Source organism: Telmatherina bonti, assembly GCF_933228915.1.
Source record: "Telmatherina bonti genome assembly, chromosome: 9".
Classification (NCBI taxonomy): domain Eukaryota; kingdom Metazoa; phylum Chordata; class Actinopteri; order Atheriniformes; family Telmatherinidae; genus Telmatherina; species Telmatherina bonti.
The window spans coordinates 24,989,666-25,006,314 of record NC_136627.1 but is presented as its reverse complement, the minus strand read 5'-3'; the positions used below and the strand labels follow the sequence as shown (position 1 = coordinate 25,006,314).

General features: G+C 39.9%; 1 protein-coding gene across 1 annotated transcript in view; it reads right to left on the bottom strand.

The window, feature by feature from the left end:
- Positions 1–16,432, bottom strand: part of ppm1lb (protein phosphatase, Mg2+/Mn2+ dependent, 1Lb) — a 44,602-nt gene extending 28,170 nt beyond the window's left edge. Inside the window, exon 1 of the mRNA XM_079246900.1 lies at positions 15,552–16,432. Within this exon, the coding sequence (XP_079103026.1) occupies positions 15,552–15,950 (399 nt within the window). The 5' untranslated portion in view covers positions 15,951–16,432. The remainder of the gene's footprint in view (positions 1–15,551) is intronic.
- Positions 16,433–16,649: the final 217 nt, after the last annotated feature.

The window sequence follows — 16,649 nt, the reverse complement described above, 5'->3', positions numbered from 1 at the left end:
TAATGTATTATATTATACAATTGAGTTGACTGATATAGTTCACAACCACATGGAAAACTCAACTCTGATGATGCAACAACAATGTGTAGATTGCAGTTCAAACACATATTTTCACAGCACCGACATGGGAAACTATGTAATGAAAATGAGGAAACCACAAGGCTCAACAAAATTATATTAGTTAAACAGTCATGTGGCTCATCAGGGCAGTAATTATAAAGATAAAACCTCCTCACAATCACTGATCTAGTTGGAATTTGCATTTGTACAATGTATGCATACAAACATTTATTTTTTTATATAACTTTATTTGCATGCTACTCACAAAAAGTAAGGGGTATTCAACTTTTGGGCGCAATTTACAGAAAATAAAATAGTTAATGCTACACTGATATTATATGTCACATTAAATATGAGTGTAGGGCATTTAAGTAAATTCATGGAATGGAAATCCCTTAATCTTAAATAGTTTATAGAAAAAAATTCTTACAATAGTAGTGGATATACCTCAACAAAAAATGTAAATGTTTAATCAATTTCTCCTGTGCTAGGTGTTGTCTTGGTCTAAAGATGTCTGAATATAAAGAGGATGATGAAGAGACAAGTTTAGGTACAAGCTCTGATAGAACTAAAACATTTCTAGTGATCCATTCACTTTTGAAGTTAATCGTCTTGTTATGGACAATAAAAAGTTCTACATGTAAAAGCTTAGTGAGGGTCAAGTTTAGTTTACTTATTAAAATCAAAATGAATTTTATATTTATTCGACTTTTTGTTAGAAGTGTAAAGTCTGCTGAATACTTTCCCACAATGCAACATAAAGCATCTAGATTTTCTGGTTTATTCGAACGATAGAAAGTCTCAATCAGGGTGGGCAACTCCGGTCCATCAGAGCTGCAGTCCTACAAGTGTTGGGAGTTTCCCTCCTGCAACACACCTAACTCAAATGAATGGGTAATTAGCAGAGCTGTGCAGCGTTTGATGTCAAGCTCTGCAAAAGTCGGCTGATTAAGCCTGATGTGTGTTGCAGCAGGGAAACTCCCAGCACTTGCTAGACGGCGGCTCTCGAGGGGAGGAGCTGGCCACCCCTGATCTAAACCAAAGTAAACAGAAATGAAATCCTTAAAATCCTGTAATTTCTATTCCTCTCACAAGTAACAATCAACAATAAAATCCACACATCACAATTATTTGAGATAGTCATGATCACAGATGCATAATTGCCATTCTCAACTTCAGTCACGCCATGTGAAAACAGCAGGAATGTAAATGTCCCATGTTGTTTTTATTTATTTGAATGACAGATTTTATACCCTTGAAAAACATCATCTTGTTGCACATTTGTCTGTTGATGGGAATGTTACATATTCAGCCATGTGAAACATTTGTTTAGAAAGCTGAATAATACATTTATTTATATTCCCAAAATATTCCCAAAGTATTTTGATAAATGGCTGCTATCTTTTAAAAGAGTGAGCTGAACTCTGAATAAAAACAGTTTATAACAATGTTTGCATATAAAAATGATTTGAGATGATAGATGTATTAATATATAAATACATTTCTTTGTGACGTTATTTTCAAATCAACATTAAATATCCAGTAATTTTATATATATATATATATATATACATATATATATATACATATATATATATATACATATATATATATATACATATATATATATATATATACACATATATATATATATATACACATATATATATATACATACATACATACATACATATATATATATATATACATACATACATATATATATATATATATATATATATATACACACATACATACATACATATATTGGACAATTTATCGAGTCACACTGAAGCAGACTCCGGATGCCAAGTGTTGCATCTTGAGCTGAAAGCCTCCTGGACTCCAATCATCCCTTCCTGTGTCCATCCATTCATGATCTCTCTCATCTCCATACAGCTGGCCTCTTTGGCAAGATAACTTGTTCAATTAAACAACATCCCAGGGATGAAAAAAAAAAACCCAACAGCGGGCATATGGCGCAGAGTAGTCGTTCTATATTTCACATTCAGATCATCTTTATACACATTCAGCACGTTGAGAGGCAGCAAGCAGTATAATTGGGGCATCCATAAATAAGGAACTGAGCGAGGCCTGGATTTCTGCTGATTTGTTTTGCCGGTGATGAACTAGTGAATAAACTGATGGCATTTTATTTTATTAACCCCGCACCCCCATCCTCACTTCATTTTAGTTACCCAAGCACAAACTGACAACTTCTTACACTTATCATCAACGACTTTCACAATTAGGTGCCCCCTCCCCCCAGCCCCCAACACTGATTCTGGTGCTTCAATACACATCCTCCTCCTCCTCCATCTCAACCTCACCCATTTTATCTAGCTGTCACTCTGGAGACAGATGTTGGATTTATCACATTAATTACAAACTGCAGTCTCCTCAATCTTGGTCAGATTAGCGACAGGAAAAAAAAACAAAAACAAAAAACCTTCCTTCCTTCCTTCTTGCTCCACATGTCCAAGTATATTAAAATCCAACAACAACCTTTTACTCTTCAAAATGAATTAACTTTGCTTAAAATGTGGCTCTCCTTTTTGTGTGTATTTTCAAAGACTGGGTTCTGAGCATTTGCTCTGTCAGTTGTGTGGTTTTTAGTAATAAGAAATAAAAAAACTGAAGAGGAAAAAAAGACCAGTGCATCACCTATTTGTGTGCCACAGGCCGAGGAAAAAATTGCACAAGCTAATACACATACAGGCATTCATAAAAATCAATTTTCATCCACCTCATCTGGCACCCTGCTTCTGTAAAGCCTGCTGACAGAAATCAAAACTTGTCTGCATGCCTCTACGCATCACACTGTGAGGAGGATTGACCTACGAATCAGAACATTGATTACATTCAATGGGCTCTTGATATCAAGGGATTGTGATGTGCATACTGAGGACAGACTTTGCATACAGGAAGTACCAAGTAGAAGAGAAATGAGAGATGAGAGTTTGAGAAAACTAAAGAGCTTTAAGTATGTGAGTTGTGCCGGACAGATGTACAGAAACAGGGAAGTCATTCATACCATCAGTCTGGTGGCAGACTTGTGGGAGAAATAGCCCTCCATAGCAGACACAGGGGATAGCGAATAATTGTTGTTGTTGACATTGACATCATCATTATTATTATTATACAACAAGGTATTTAAAAAAAACTGGTGCAGGATCACAATTTTCTACTCTATTCTCTTCATTTTGGAAAAGACCACAAGATACTGACTTAATTCATTACTGTTTTTTTAAAAAAAGCCAAACTTTCCATTGGCTAAATGACCATGTGGTGATGACACATACTTCTCCATGATGACTCCAAACGTCAGCATGGAAAAGTTCCCATTCAGCATAATGAGGACGAGGTGTGTTGCAATACATCAAACCAAGTGCCCACTTTCCAAAACAATCCAGAATGTTGTCCAATACTGCTCAAAACTATACTGCAGACATCTGGGCCAACCACATTCAATAAGCTTAAATGGAAAACCTCCAAACACTCAGCTTTCAATATGGTCCAGCTAATAAAACGACCTGATGCTCATATGCTACATCAGTGCGCCAATAATTTAGGATTAACATCCTTTAAATCACTTTTGTTTACTTTTCCTGTTTGGCAGATTGTAAATTTGTTGTCATGCCTGGTGAGGGATTGCTGTAGGAGACGGAACCAGCATGCATCAAGCCACGGAGCTTCACAGCAGCCCAGTTTCCACAGCAGGTGCAGTACCGTCATGGAGCAGACCCACTCCACTCTGGCCTACTCAACATTTCCAGCCTCATACACCACTGTCCCCCAAGGGATTGCCTGCTAAGAATAGAAGACACCATGAGCCTCTGCCCTTTTCTGTGGGCTGTGGGCGAGTGTATAAACCATGTAAATCCAGATGGATGGTTATGCAGTATGTGCTGTAAACAGTAGAAAAACATGCACGTACCAATCCAAACATTTCTAAAAAAAAAAAAAAAAAAGACAGATCTGAAGTTGAGAAATGACTTCACAGTTAATTAAGATCTTCGCTTTACTTTGAGTCCAGCAAATCCAATGATGCACAATAACATGAAGTGTTCCAGTTCCAGTGAAAAAGAGGGGAACGATTCTATATTTTTATATGCAAATTACAAATTTTTTTGTATTGTGAATAACACACATTTACATTAAAAGTGGTCTCATGTCTTCTGTTGCTTTGGAAAAAAAACCTTCATAACTTGCAGTTTGGAATTGGACAAGCAGAAAAGTGGGAATCATAGGGGCCAGTGTGTTTGGAGCGTGACTAATTAAACTGGAAAATATAAGGTCAGGATATCTTGACTGATGCTGAACTATCCTCAGCTTTCAATTTATTTGCAAATCTGTAAACTTTGTAGATATTAATTAATTGCATTTTCAAACCTGCAAGAATTTAATTAATGCGGCAATTTGAAAACTGATGCACTGGCAACCTGTCCAGGGTGTACCCTGCCTCTCGCCTAATGATTGCTGGGATAGGCTCTAGCTTCTCCATGACCCTTTATGGAGCAAATGGTTAAGAAAATAGATGGTGGCAATTTGAGACCTTAAGCAGGAGACAAATAAAAATAATGAAGTTCAGGCTTTTCCTTGGAAGTTTCCATGAAATGACCAGAGTACTTGTTCAAATGAACTACGAATTGCTCACTGTACAAGACAGACTGATGTGATTGGTGTCCTGGACCTGGCATGATAGCCACCCTTGTACTGGATAGTATACATGTAGCTACAAAGTCCCAACACACCAGAATTTGTCAAGACTTTTGCAGTGAGTGAGTCTATAATAATCAAGAAGAAACGGTATAACAACGCAACAGTTTGTGCAGAGAGCACTGCTGCAGAGCACGCACCCACCGTGTGCATTTGCACATGCATGTGTTGCAAGTAAAAATTTGTAAACTCCCCTCGGGACTAGAAGCAGCAAACTCTTTAATATTTCAGAGCAGTAATAAATAAATCAGACAGACTGCAGAGAGATAAGGTGACTCTGTCGCTATGGAAGATGGGGGTGGGAGGGAGGATGAAGAGGAGGGAGAACGGAGCAGAAAAGGAGAAGAGGAAAACAGACAGAAGAGCATAGTGAGGAGAGAGCTGCTAGGTAATGGAGCAAAAGGTCAGAGAGAGCATGAAAGAAATCCCTTTAAAAAAAATGGAGATAACTTGTCTAGTAGATCTCCAAATCAAATAAAAAGAGAATACAATGACTTGTAAAATCTTTTTAAACCATGTTCATTTGAATACACTACAAAGAAAATATATTTAATATTCAAACTGATCAACTTTATTGTTCATTTGGAAATATTCAGTCAGTTTGAATTTGAATTTGTAGAGGGACAGCGGGTAGTAATAAGTAGTAATAAGCAACTCTAACATTTTTTAAATCTTGTGCAGTTTAAATCTAAGATAAGGTCTGATCAATAGAAGGAACCTTTGTTCCTTATTGTTTTCTGCTTTCTTACACTGCATTCCTTTACATTTGCTGGTCTAAAGACACTCTGGGTGAATGACACACTTTGATTTCTCAGGACAAAAGAGATCAGGAGGGGATCAGAAAGAGAGATGAGTTGGTGAAGGGGAAGGGGGAGTCGATGAGGAGATAGAAGAGAGCAGAAGAGACACAGAGAAAACAGACAGTTACTGCAGAGAAAGGTCAGGTGAGACGGACAGCAAGTGTGAGAAAGAAGATGAAAAACAGGAGAAAGAGGTAGAAATGTGTCTGCTTTCTCAGGAGGAAGAACTGTCCCATAGTGCCATGGCCTTCAGTTTGACAGACTTGTGATCAAAAGATGATAAAGTTTCACCAACGCGTTGTAGACCATCGAATGTTCAGCCTGTTGTTGGGTTCAGCTGTTTAGTTTATCTGTCAAATGAAAAAAGGTGGTTTCTGACTAAGGGAAGCTGTGGTGAAGTCCTGGAAAATCTTCAGGCTGCAAGTTATGTGTTGCCTCTCAGCATCCATCCATTTTTATCCTCATCTGCTTTGAAAGAAGTAACTTCTTCCCCCGCCTTTCTCCACCTCCAAACAGCAGCTCTAAGATCCCTCTTCTGCTATCATCACTTATGCTTCCGTATGCTAGAAGCACTTTTATTTCTCAGTTGTTAAACCAGTCCCTCTCTCACATCTCAGCAAAACTCCCCAGCTGTCCTCCTCTCTCCCTCCCTGACTCAGGGCCCTCCTGATACATGCCATAATTTTCCTCTTCCTCCTCTCTCACCCCTATTAAAGCTTCTCTCCTTTTCTGAAAAAAACATCAGCAAAGCTGAAAGCACTGCTGCTGCATGGCAATAGGGCTACATATAGACTTTTCTGGGTGACTAACACATACAGATAATAGATAAAAACACACACTAAGACAAGGAAATCTATTAATATCTTGACGGGAAGACAGGAAGTGGAAAGTTAAATGAAGAAAAAGACATACAGATGAATAGCAGAGGGATGGTGATTAAAAAAGAACTAAACCAAATTTAGTTTCAATCCCCCTGCTGGGATTAGTGCAAATCTAACCTGCCCTGCTGTCTCTTCTTTTCCTTATAACTTCAGCTTAGTGGCAGTCTGAGGAAGAGAGCAGAGATCTTATATGAGCCTTGAGCTGTTAGTATTAGCTCACATCACTATAAGCTTTCCCTGTGCCACACTAATCAATTACTTACCCTGCTTATCTTCCTCTAAACTTCCCATCCATCCAAAGCCATCACAGCGCCATTGCCCTCAGCACACACTTTCAGCAAATCTTCTTAAACATAGTCCCACTTACCAATATGTTGGATGTGCAGCATGTTGTGCAAGCTGTTTTTATTTTGATACTTTAAATGAAATGGGAATGCTTTCAAAAACATTATAGAGAGCCTATTAAACTAAAAATATCTGGTGACAAATTTAAGCTTTAAGCAACGCTGGTGTGATTGATTCTTCAAGGCAGGTAGTTTGCAAAGTTGCAACATTTCTCTGAATTTTGTCAACATTTTTTTATTATTATTGAGTCAAATAAGTTCTTAAAAATGCTAATTTAAGAGTAATAATTCAAGAAAAAAAAAGGAAATATCAATCTATTTTCTTGAAGAGCAGAGTTATTTATTTATTTGATGATCTTAGCATTTTAAGAGCCAGATGTCTTTTTTTTTTCTCCAATGTTCGTAATACAAACAACTGGTTAACATTTTTCATTTCAACAAGGTTCATTTAGGTTTCTCAGGTCAAAGCATGTCAACAACCCATTTCAGCTTTCTGAATGAGGCCACTTTACCTCTTGAGGCCTCAAACATACAGCTTGCAGCCAGCAGATAGACATGTCCTAGTCAGGCTGAAGCGCAGGGCTTACACTTATCCTGCTATTTGTGGCCTTAAACACATGTTGTCATGCTTTAGGATTACAAAACAATAAGGTCAGAGAAATCCAGACCAGACTAAACTTAAATCCCATTGGAAGATTAAGTTGATTGCATTTATGTTGTTAAACATGTGGATTTTGTCTAGAATCTGTATACATACAACTCATTATGTTTTTCCCTCTATCCTTATGTCCATCTGTTTTATTCTTCAACTGATCAGTTTCTCTTCATGCTTAATGAAATCATCCGCACTCTACAAAGATAGTTACCCAGTTATGCACAAGTGTGCTGAAAACAAAAGAAACACAGAAAGAAAAACGTGTGACAAAACCTCTATGATGATAAATCTCATACGGTCAAAATTGAGATTTCATGGCAGAAATCCAGCAGCAACATCCTGGTAGACAAACAATCATACACGCTCTGCCTGAGAATGCAAACAGAATAGGCACATGTGTGAGTAAAATGTCTCTGCCTCCTAATTTTAATCACAAGCACAAATTAATGACATTCTGTGGAGTCTGATCTTCTCTCTCATCCCGTGAGCCTTCATTGCAGTGTAAATTAAAGACAACCTCACTCAGGATTGGTTCACCGCAGAGTTTATTTTGGGGGTTTGTAGCTCACAGTTCTGCTGGTGAATTGAAACCATGTGCAAATATCAAACCTTCATATCAGCTGCATTCCTCTCGTCTGGATGGATCTGTTAGTGGAAGGCTGTCCAACACATGTGTGCAGCAGACCAGCTATGTGCTATGTACATGCATAACATGTGCAGAAGTATTAAGTTAACTAAATTTAGAACGGACAAAGCTCTGAAACTCAAAAGAAGCCATTAAATAAAAGATTTTATCTGGTCATAGGTGAACTTAAGACGTTTCCTTTCATGAGGTTGCACCTGCACCAACCCACCAACCTTCTAGGCAGAATGAAGAGAGGAAGAGCATTTGAAAAAAAGAAAAATCAGGGGCTCAGTCTTTTTGCGACCACAGTGACACCAGTGTCACTAACTCGACAGCTGCGACTTGCTACCTTCTCTTCGCCAACATTCTTCTCCTGCCGTCCTTCACTGCCAAGACAGCGAGCCAGCAAACTCCAACTGACTCATCTATTTTCTCAATCGCACACGGACAAACAAACAACTGAGAAACTGGCTCTCGCACAAAGGCTTAGATCCAGAGTCAAATTCAAATTGTGGACAGACATTACTTCATTTGAGCATTTTATGTAACAGCCAACTATGTGCCCCCTTACAATACAAAGTGTAGATTAGACTGAGCAGTCGAGTCTCCTCCAGCCGTGTGATTCGACTTAGAGAATGTTAATCAGCTACAGATCAGAAACACACAGGACAATGCGGTCTAATAACACTGCTGCAGGTAATCATTGTTGCATTCAGAGCCAGACTTGTGGCTTTGCAATGTTTAAAACTGGATTTTAAACCTAAACGTACAGCACAATTACGGGAAAACATCATATGAGATAGTTTGCTTGTACACCACATCAAGCAGCTGAGTGTGAAAAGCCCCTAAGGTTTGTGTGCAAACAACGGGGGTCAGGAGAAAGGCTACACTGGGGCTGAAAATGGAGTTTGTGGCCCATTCATATACTGCCAGACCTACAGGGAAGAGGAGGTGGTGACAGAGGGAAAAGGGGTGATGGAGGGGGTTGACAGCCAAACAGAGCAGCTCCATTACCAAGTCTACCCCTCAGCACCATGTCAGCACAGTCCAGCCCTGCTGGGAGACAAGCGGATGAAGTAGAAGAGAAAGAGCAGCTTCAACACAGCTCAGTTCAAACTTTACAAACAACTTTCCAGGCAACACATCCTTCCACAAAAATCCACCAGCACATTGCTAGATGATATGTGTGTGCGAGCAACGACCTTGTGGCTTCCTTCCCCTTGACAGAGAGTGTATATTTAGTCAAGGGATTTTAGCAGAAGTGACAGAGCAAATGTTAAATTATTGAGCAGTCAGTGCCAGCAGGGAAGGATGGCACGCTGAGGCAAAAGAAAGTGCGCTTATCTGATGCTACATGCTGTTAGCAAACACACTCACACACACACACACACACACACACACACGCGCAAACGTCTTTCAAACCTGATCAATGCAAGTCTTATTAACTTACTAAGTGCTCTTACCTTTTACAGCAAGAAGGTTTTAGAAGGGAGAAGACATGCAGAAGTAAGAGATCTTCATACAGTTTCAGAACAAAAATCCCCTTTTTATTAATGGATGAAGAAGAAGTTAGAGAAGAGGAGATCACAGCAATAAACAACTGTGTTGCTTAACAGCCAACTGGCCCTTTCATCCATGCATATGCTGCATTTTACTCCTTGAATCCCCTCCTTGGTCCCCTCTTTAAGGTCCTTTCCCTAGCAGAAAAGCAAACCCCACCACCAGGGACAAATTACTGAAAGCAGAGGTCACAAGACTTTTCAGCAGAGCTCTCTGGTCTCTTCTTCACTGCACATGATCTCTCATGTGCTTGCAACTTTCTGCTTCACTTGACTTAAAGGTGTGGGTTGAACGTGGAGCGTCAGCTTCCCGAAATGACAGATGTGGCCACGGGATGATAACTTTTATGAAGAGTGAAACCATCCTTCCTTAGAAGATGCATTCCTTTCGTAATTTAATGCAGAATGAAATGCTGGAGCTGCCATGTATTCAGTCGTCCGGGCACCAAGCTGATGCTTAAGTCTGAGGCTACATGATCAGTGTACCACCATCACTCAACCTGTGTTGTCACTGACAGAGGAAACTAGCGGGTTGGTAGATGAATCGACGCCCACGGTAACAGCTGAAATCACCTTACTTACATCCTCCGAAAGCTGATTAATTAGCCACTTTGACTATTTTAGTTATTTATTTCCAAATCCTTTGTTTAACATCTGTTTAAATTCATTATGCTCTGGTGTACTATAAACATTCCTAGAAATTTATGCTGAACACAACCTGCTCCAGAGAAGGTTATGTTCAGAGTTTAAGGTAAAATCGATTGAAAACATGCAGTCTTTTCATTGATTTTTTTCGCAACAATATTTTGGTAAAATAAATTTTCAGCTAAAGGGAAAATGTAGTATATGCCAAACAGATTGAGCTGCATGTTGTCATGCCAACCAATGAAAATGTGCAGTCACCATAACACAAACTATATCAGCTGCTTTGCTATGGGCATGTGAAAGCTTTCAACTGGTGATGCAGAAAATGCAAGTTTTCTAATACCTCTCATCTCCTACATTCTGTTTCACAACCAACAGACAAGTGATTAGAAAACTGGTAGGTTAAAAAAAATCATTTTATTCCGATTTTTCTAATGTCATTTTTGTTCATATTCAATCTGAGTTTCTATTGTAGAAATATTTTACCTACTTAACCAAAGTAGGTAGCGCAGTCAAGCAATCCAATGTGGCCAGAAGAAAAAGAAAGTAACAACCCCACTTTATGGGGTCTTCCACAGAACCTGCAACAAAAAAAACTGTTTTGATGGCACACCGATGTTCATTATGCCATTACCTGGAGCCCTGGGACTGAAAAACTGCACTTCACAATCTATTTCTTTCAGCCTGTTACATTACGCAACAGCTTCATTTTGCTTTATGGCATACACCAGTAACTGGGTCTCTCACACTGGCCATGTCTGACTCAGCAAAGAAAGGCAAGAGGACAAAATTGGAGGAAGGGAGGAAGCAAAAGCAGCTTCAGACTAACTTTTACTGGCTGGAAGGAGCTCAGAGAAGAGACATGACCCAAGATGCAACTTATCCTTCATTAGGGGAGGCCAAAGTTTAGTTTGACAAAATGTGCCAAAGTTAAGTAGTGCCAATTTAAGTTTCGTCAAACCAGCTGAAACACCAAATGCTACCTTTGTTGAACTAGCAAAGAAGAAAAAAGCCAGTTCTTCAACTGGCTTCAATGTCATGAGTAAAAGAAACAGCTTAGTAGTTGATATTAAACTGAGTGTCCGTGAAGTTAATTTTATAAACCTGAAGGCAATGGCAGCAGGTATATCCTGAAAGAGGCCTAGCCATTCAGCTACAAAGAGACATCATCTCTGCCTTGAACATTGCATTTAACTTCTCATCTCCACATGAACCATTTAAATTTCACTATAAAAGAAAACTGCATTTTCTATTAGCTTACAAACACACAATAATTCATACAATCTCAGGCACTCAATGGTTTATTTGGTCCCTTTTCTCCTATCCTGTAATGCCGACTGTGCAATTAGTCGCATGCTAGCTCTTTCTTTCATCTCTCCAGTGAGCAAGCTCTGATGGAATTTATACTACTTTCTATCTTAAATAAATTACCCACCTTTTCTGGAGGAAAAGCATACTTCCAGCAAAATATCTGATTTTCCAACTAAACACTCAACTAGAAGTGGCCCTAATTTACAACCTTAAGAGAATTATGCTGCTTCATCACTGTCAGCAGTCTAAAAGTCTAAAATGCAATTAATGAAAGAATAACTAACAAAATTCAAAATGATGAAAGCCTAGAATATGAAGTAATGAGTGAACTAAGTCAAAGCTAGAAGCAGAATGAAAACAGACAGGAGCAGTAGAAAATGGTCAAAGCTCCCACGGTTAAGGCGCTATCTGTGCTTCTTTACTCAGAGATCTCCTGTTGCCTGCTTTGCAGTTAGAAACCATATCTGTCACAACCCACTCACAAACAAACACCGCTGGTTTAAACTACATCAAAGACTGAGGCATGATGGAGCAAGAAATCGACAGAACAAAAGCCAAAAGGATGGCAAGGCCGACTGAGAGAAACAGCCCCCACTCTCCAGTTTGACTGGCTCGTATAGCGAGCACCTTCTCTGATACAGGAGGTGCAGCTACTCTCTACATCCCGGCAGGAACAAAAGGCTCATGTTGCTGTTAAATGGATGGAAAGCCGAGGGTGATAATTTTCATGCAGGTTATTCTCAAGTGTCAGCTAAAAATCAATCTCCATTTAACTGATAAATCCCCTCGCCGAGCCAACATTTATAATGATTGAGACTGCTGGAGGTTATGTGCACCGTAAACACTGATTTTAAACTCTGGAAATCAAATTTACAGTGTTGTGTGTGAGTGGGTGTGAAACTGGAGGGAAAGGGAAATTTCCAAGCAGCACGAATTAATAATTGATCTGTTAGTAAACTGATTGCTTCCACTAAGAAACCAGATCCCTGACAGAGGAAAACTACCCCCTAAATCATAAATTATATTCAGCTATTCAACAGAGTGATCATGATTTAATGAATAAATAAAATGAATCAGTCAATCCAAAATGTCTGCCAATGTAATGTGTTTTCCTTTCCTTTCTTTTTTTGAGGGGGGGGGGGCGGGGGGTCCCTAAACAATTAATCTAACACACTTGTAGAGAAACAGTGTTACCCTGTTTGCATTTATGTTGAAGCTGAATTTTGAACAACAGACAGATGTGAAAACAAGTGTGGCGCCGCTTTGATGACAATGTGTTTGGTCTGAATAAGCTGAGTGTGTGTGTGCAAAGAAACAAGAGAGACTGACAGTTAACTAACAAGCCAGCTGAGGCAGCTAGCATTCCTGGAGTTGCCTTGCAGCCACGCAGCATCCCTCTGCTTTATTTCACAGCTTCTGGCTAAAATAATGACAATACTTTAAAAAAAAAAAAAAAAAAACCTCATCAAACAGAGGAAGCTGTTTCTGTAGACTGCTGTATGACAAGCATTACGAAGTGCTTCAAACTACGTGGGAGAGAAAAAAAAAAAAAACAGACTTAATTGTCACCCATGAACATACAATGATGAAAAAGACGCATGAATACTTTTACCCTTCTTCTCATCACTGAAGCTTCTCCCACTCATGTTTCCATCTGGTTGTCAGATACACATGCATATTTCTGTTCTCCATTTATTTGTTGAAGTCTTGTACATTCACGACAGCACACGCAGGGCCAAGATGTTAGCTCAATGATATCTAAAAATGAACTCCACAGAGGGAGAAAGCACACGAGGGGGGAGGCCGCAAGGGGAATGAAAGAAAAAACCCAAAACAAAACAATCCAATGACCGCTTTTGGTCAAAAGCTGCAGCACTCAGCACCGTGGCCTAAAATTTAATTTTGCTAAAAGAACTGCCACCTTAATGCTTATGGCTGCTTATTTTTAGCATATTGTCATTCAGTCTGAGACCACAGCCATTCAAATCAGAGTAAAGACTGCAGCTGTCGGGCTGTGGTGGTCCGCAGAGAGCAGAAGTGGTTGATGGAAAAAAAAAAAGTTTAATGTTTAAGAAAGAAGAGAAAGAAACGCAATTAAAGTTTGTGTTTCGTATGAGGCTTATTTACGTGATTTCTGTTATCATTGCTGAAGTTCTAGGTAAAAAATAGAAAAAGTAAAAACTCAACAATGCCAGAAATACATGATGTTTTAATGTGAAGTGTCTGTTATGTGTGTATGCCAAACTGTTGTATAACTTAAAGGGCCCTTTGTCCCTTCAACATAATTTTTAGAGGCATTATTGTAAGCCTTTAAAAAAAACTTCTCTTGATGCCCCAAAGACACTGCCACATTGATGTGCTGCTACTTAAATCTTCGAAGGGATGGTGGTGGTGAAGGAATTCAGAAAACTGGGTGTTCACCTGGATAACTGCTTAAACTTGAAATGTGAGATTGTCAACAACAAGAAGAGGCAGAGCAAGACTCTGCATCTTCAGGAAGCTGTGGGACTTCGGTGTTTATAGCAATATGGCACCTTCTATAAATATGTGGAGGAGAGTGCATTTTCTCATATGGCCATTTGTTGAGGCAGCAACATTAGAGTGGGGTAGTCAAAACTGAATAAACGGATAAAGACGACTAATTTTGAATGTTGGCAACTTCTCTTAAGCCTGGAACGGATTACAGCAAAGAAAAATGTTTAAAAATATACGCAACCCAGTTTATGTTAAGTCAGAGCCTAGTCAGAGCTTCAAAAGTCTATATCAGGGGTGTCCAGCTCTGGTACTCGAGAGCCACAAACCTGCAGGTTTTCGTTGTGACTCAAATTAATGAGTCATTGTGGAGAAGTTCAAAGGTTGTTAGATCCATTTAATTAGAGTAAGGTGTGTTGAAGCGGGAATACAGTGAAAACCTGCAGGACAGCAGCCCTTGGGGACAGACTTTGGACACCCCTGGTATAGAAGGTAAACTTGTCGGTAATAAGGAAGAACGAAAGCAGACTGACATGTAGTGACAGACAGATGAATAACTGACAAGCCAGATCAGTCTTGCACTGCTGTGATGATTCGGCTCTCAGTTAGCTGCGTATACCACTCTGTAGCATTTCAAGTTCAACCTTCCTCCTCCAGCTAGAATCGTTTTAGACCAACATGGATATGCAAATGTTTTGGGCAGAAGACACAGTTGATTGGTTTTAGCTGATCCAAGCTGTAAGTCATTTATGAAAACAGTCTCAGAGTGGGTGAGCTGCAGCTACACTCTTGCTGCATAGGAGATTCTGGCCCTGGGGGTCCCTTCTCTGTTTATTCCTAGACACACAGTGTCAAATAACTAAAGCTACATTACCCCTTAACCCCCAAAGTTTATGTTTCACCTGATCAGTTTAAAATCAGCTGAAATCAAGTGAAACATCAGCTGACCTGGTCCTGCCTTAGTAGCCATCTGCGAAACCCTGCATAAAGAAACCCTTTGTGTCAAATTGTACTTTCTATACCTTCATTATTAGTTTAGCTTGACCTGGCATGTTGCTTAATCTAAGAATCAGTTTACATTTAATTAAATTAGTGTTCAGTAAATCCTATGTTTGGCAGCATTCAAGCATAGCGATTCTAATAATAAGGGCTCAGCAGGCAATCTTGCCACATTAATTAATGGACAAGTCACTACTTAATGACAAACTGCAATAAACTGTTTGTTCATCAACAACTACAACAACAACAACAAAAGCTTAACAGCTATAGCTCAACTTAAAAACAAGACTCTGAACCTTGAGGAATGAATGAATCAATGAAATTCAATCTTAAAAATCTAAAACACCTTTCCAGTTGAATAATAATTTAAGGAAATTTTCTGCAATGAATCTTATCAATCTGTGTGTTTCTGTGTGTGTCCCACACACACAAATTAATACCAAAACTCCCATCCCACTCCTGACATCTTCACCAGACTTACCTCGCCACCGTGACCATCAAAAATCCCAAAAATGGACGGGTGAGTCTTGTTGACGACGTCGGCGAGCACCTCGAACCTGTCCTCCATGTGATCTCTCCGGCCTTGGATGGAGTAAACAGCCACATTATGGCTCTTGAACTCCCAGGTCTTGGAGAACTCGGCGTCCAGTACGTCCAACCCTCCGAAACGCTCATTCTGTATCATCTCTGCCACTTTCCCCTTGACCATCTTCACCGCATCACGGCTGGACTTGACGATGGTCTTCACTTCGTCCGTGTGGAAGAAGTAACTCCACAGAGCCAGGCTGATGCACAGCAGGAACAAGGTCTCCGGTCTGAGCAGAAAATAACGCATGATTCGACCTAACAGAGATAGCAGGGTCATTGTATCCTCTATCATTTATTTAACTACACGCAGGAAATCGCGGCAGGTTGTGTTTCGTTTGTCCCCGCCGCAGATTTCACTCCATCATCGTCAGCGTGTTCAGTTTCGCGGCTGTGAAAAAGGTGCATTTAACCGAGCAGGTTCACACCGGGAAACATTCAGACCGGGGTCACTGAACGGGGGACGTTCACTGCATTTCTAATCCGGAGCCACCAAGCCGGAGGACAGACTGTCACTGTATGTACACAGACCGGAGGAACAAACAGCGCTCCAGCAGGTTTCCTCTAGCATGTAGCCCCGCTGACCATCTGCTGCACCCCGCAAAGACTGCTGGACGCTCGTCTGGACTTCAGATTATGGCAGTGAGCTTGATTGTTGACTGGAACAGAGTTGTAAGCAGAACCTCTGCCCGGACAGCTCTGCTAGAGATCCCAGTCCTGAAAATAGCGTGTGTTCAAACCCTGACATTCCCAGTGGCCGCACACTGACTGCGACTCTCTCCACTGCTGCTGCACTAGACTGTGGTGCTGCCTTCAGGTGCAGCTCGTAATACCCCCAAACAAGTCAGTGTGTTGCTCACTATCGTCATGTGTGCTGTTTAGAAGTGATGTTTTGCTTTATTACTGATCACTAATAGATACAGATCAAAAGACCGGAGATATGCTCTGACAAATATGAATTCCAACCACAAATTGGGACGCAAATTTGTGGTAG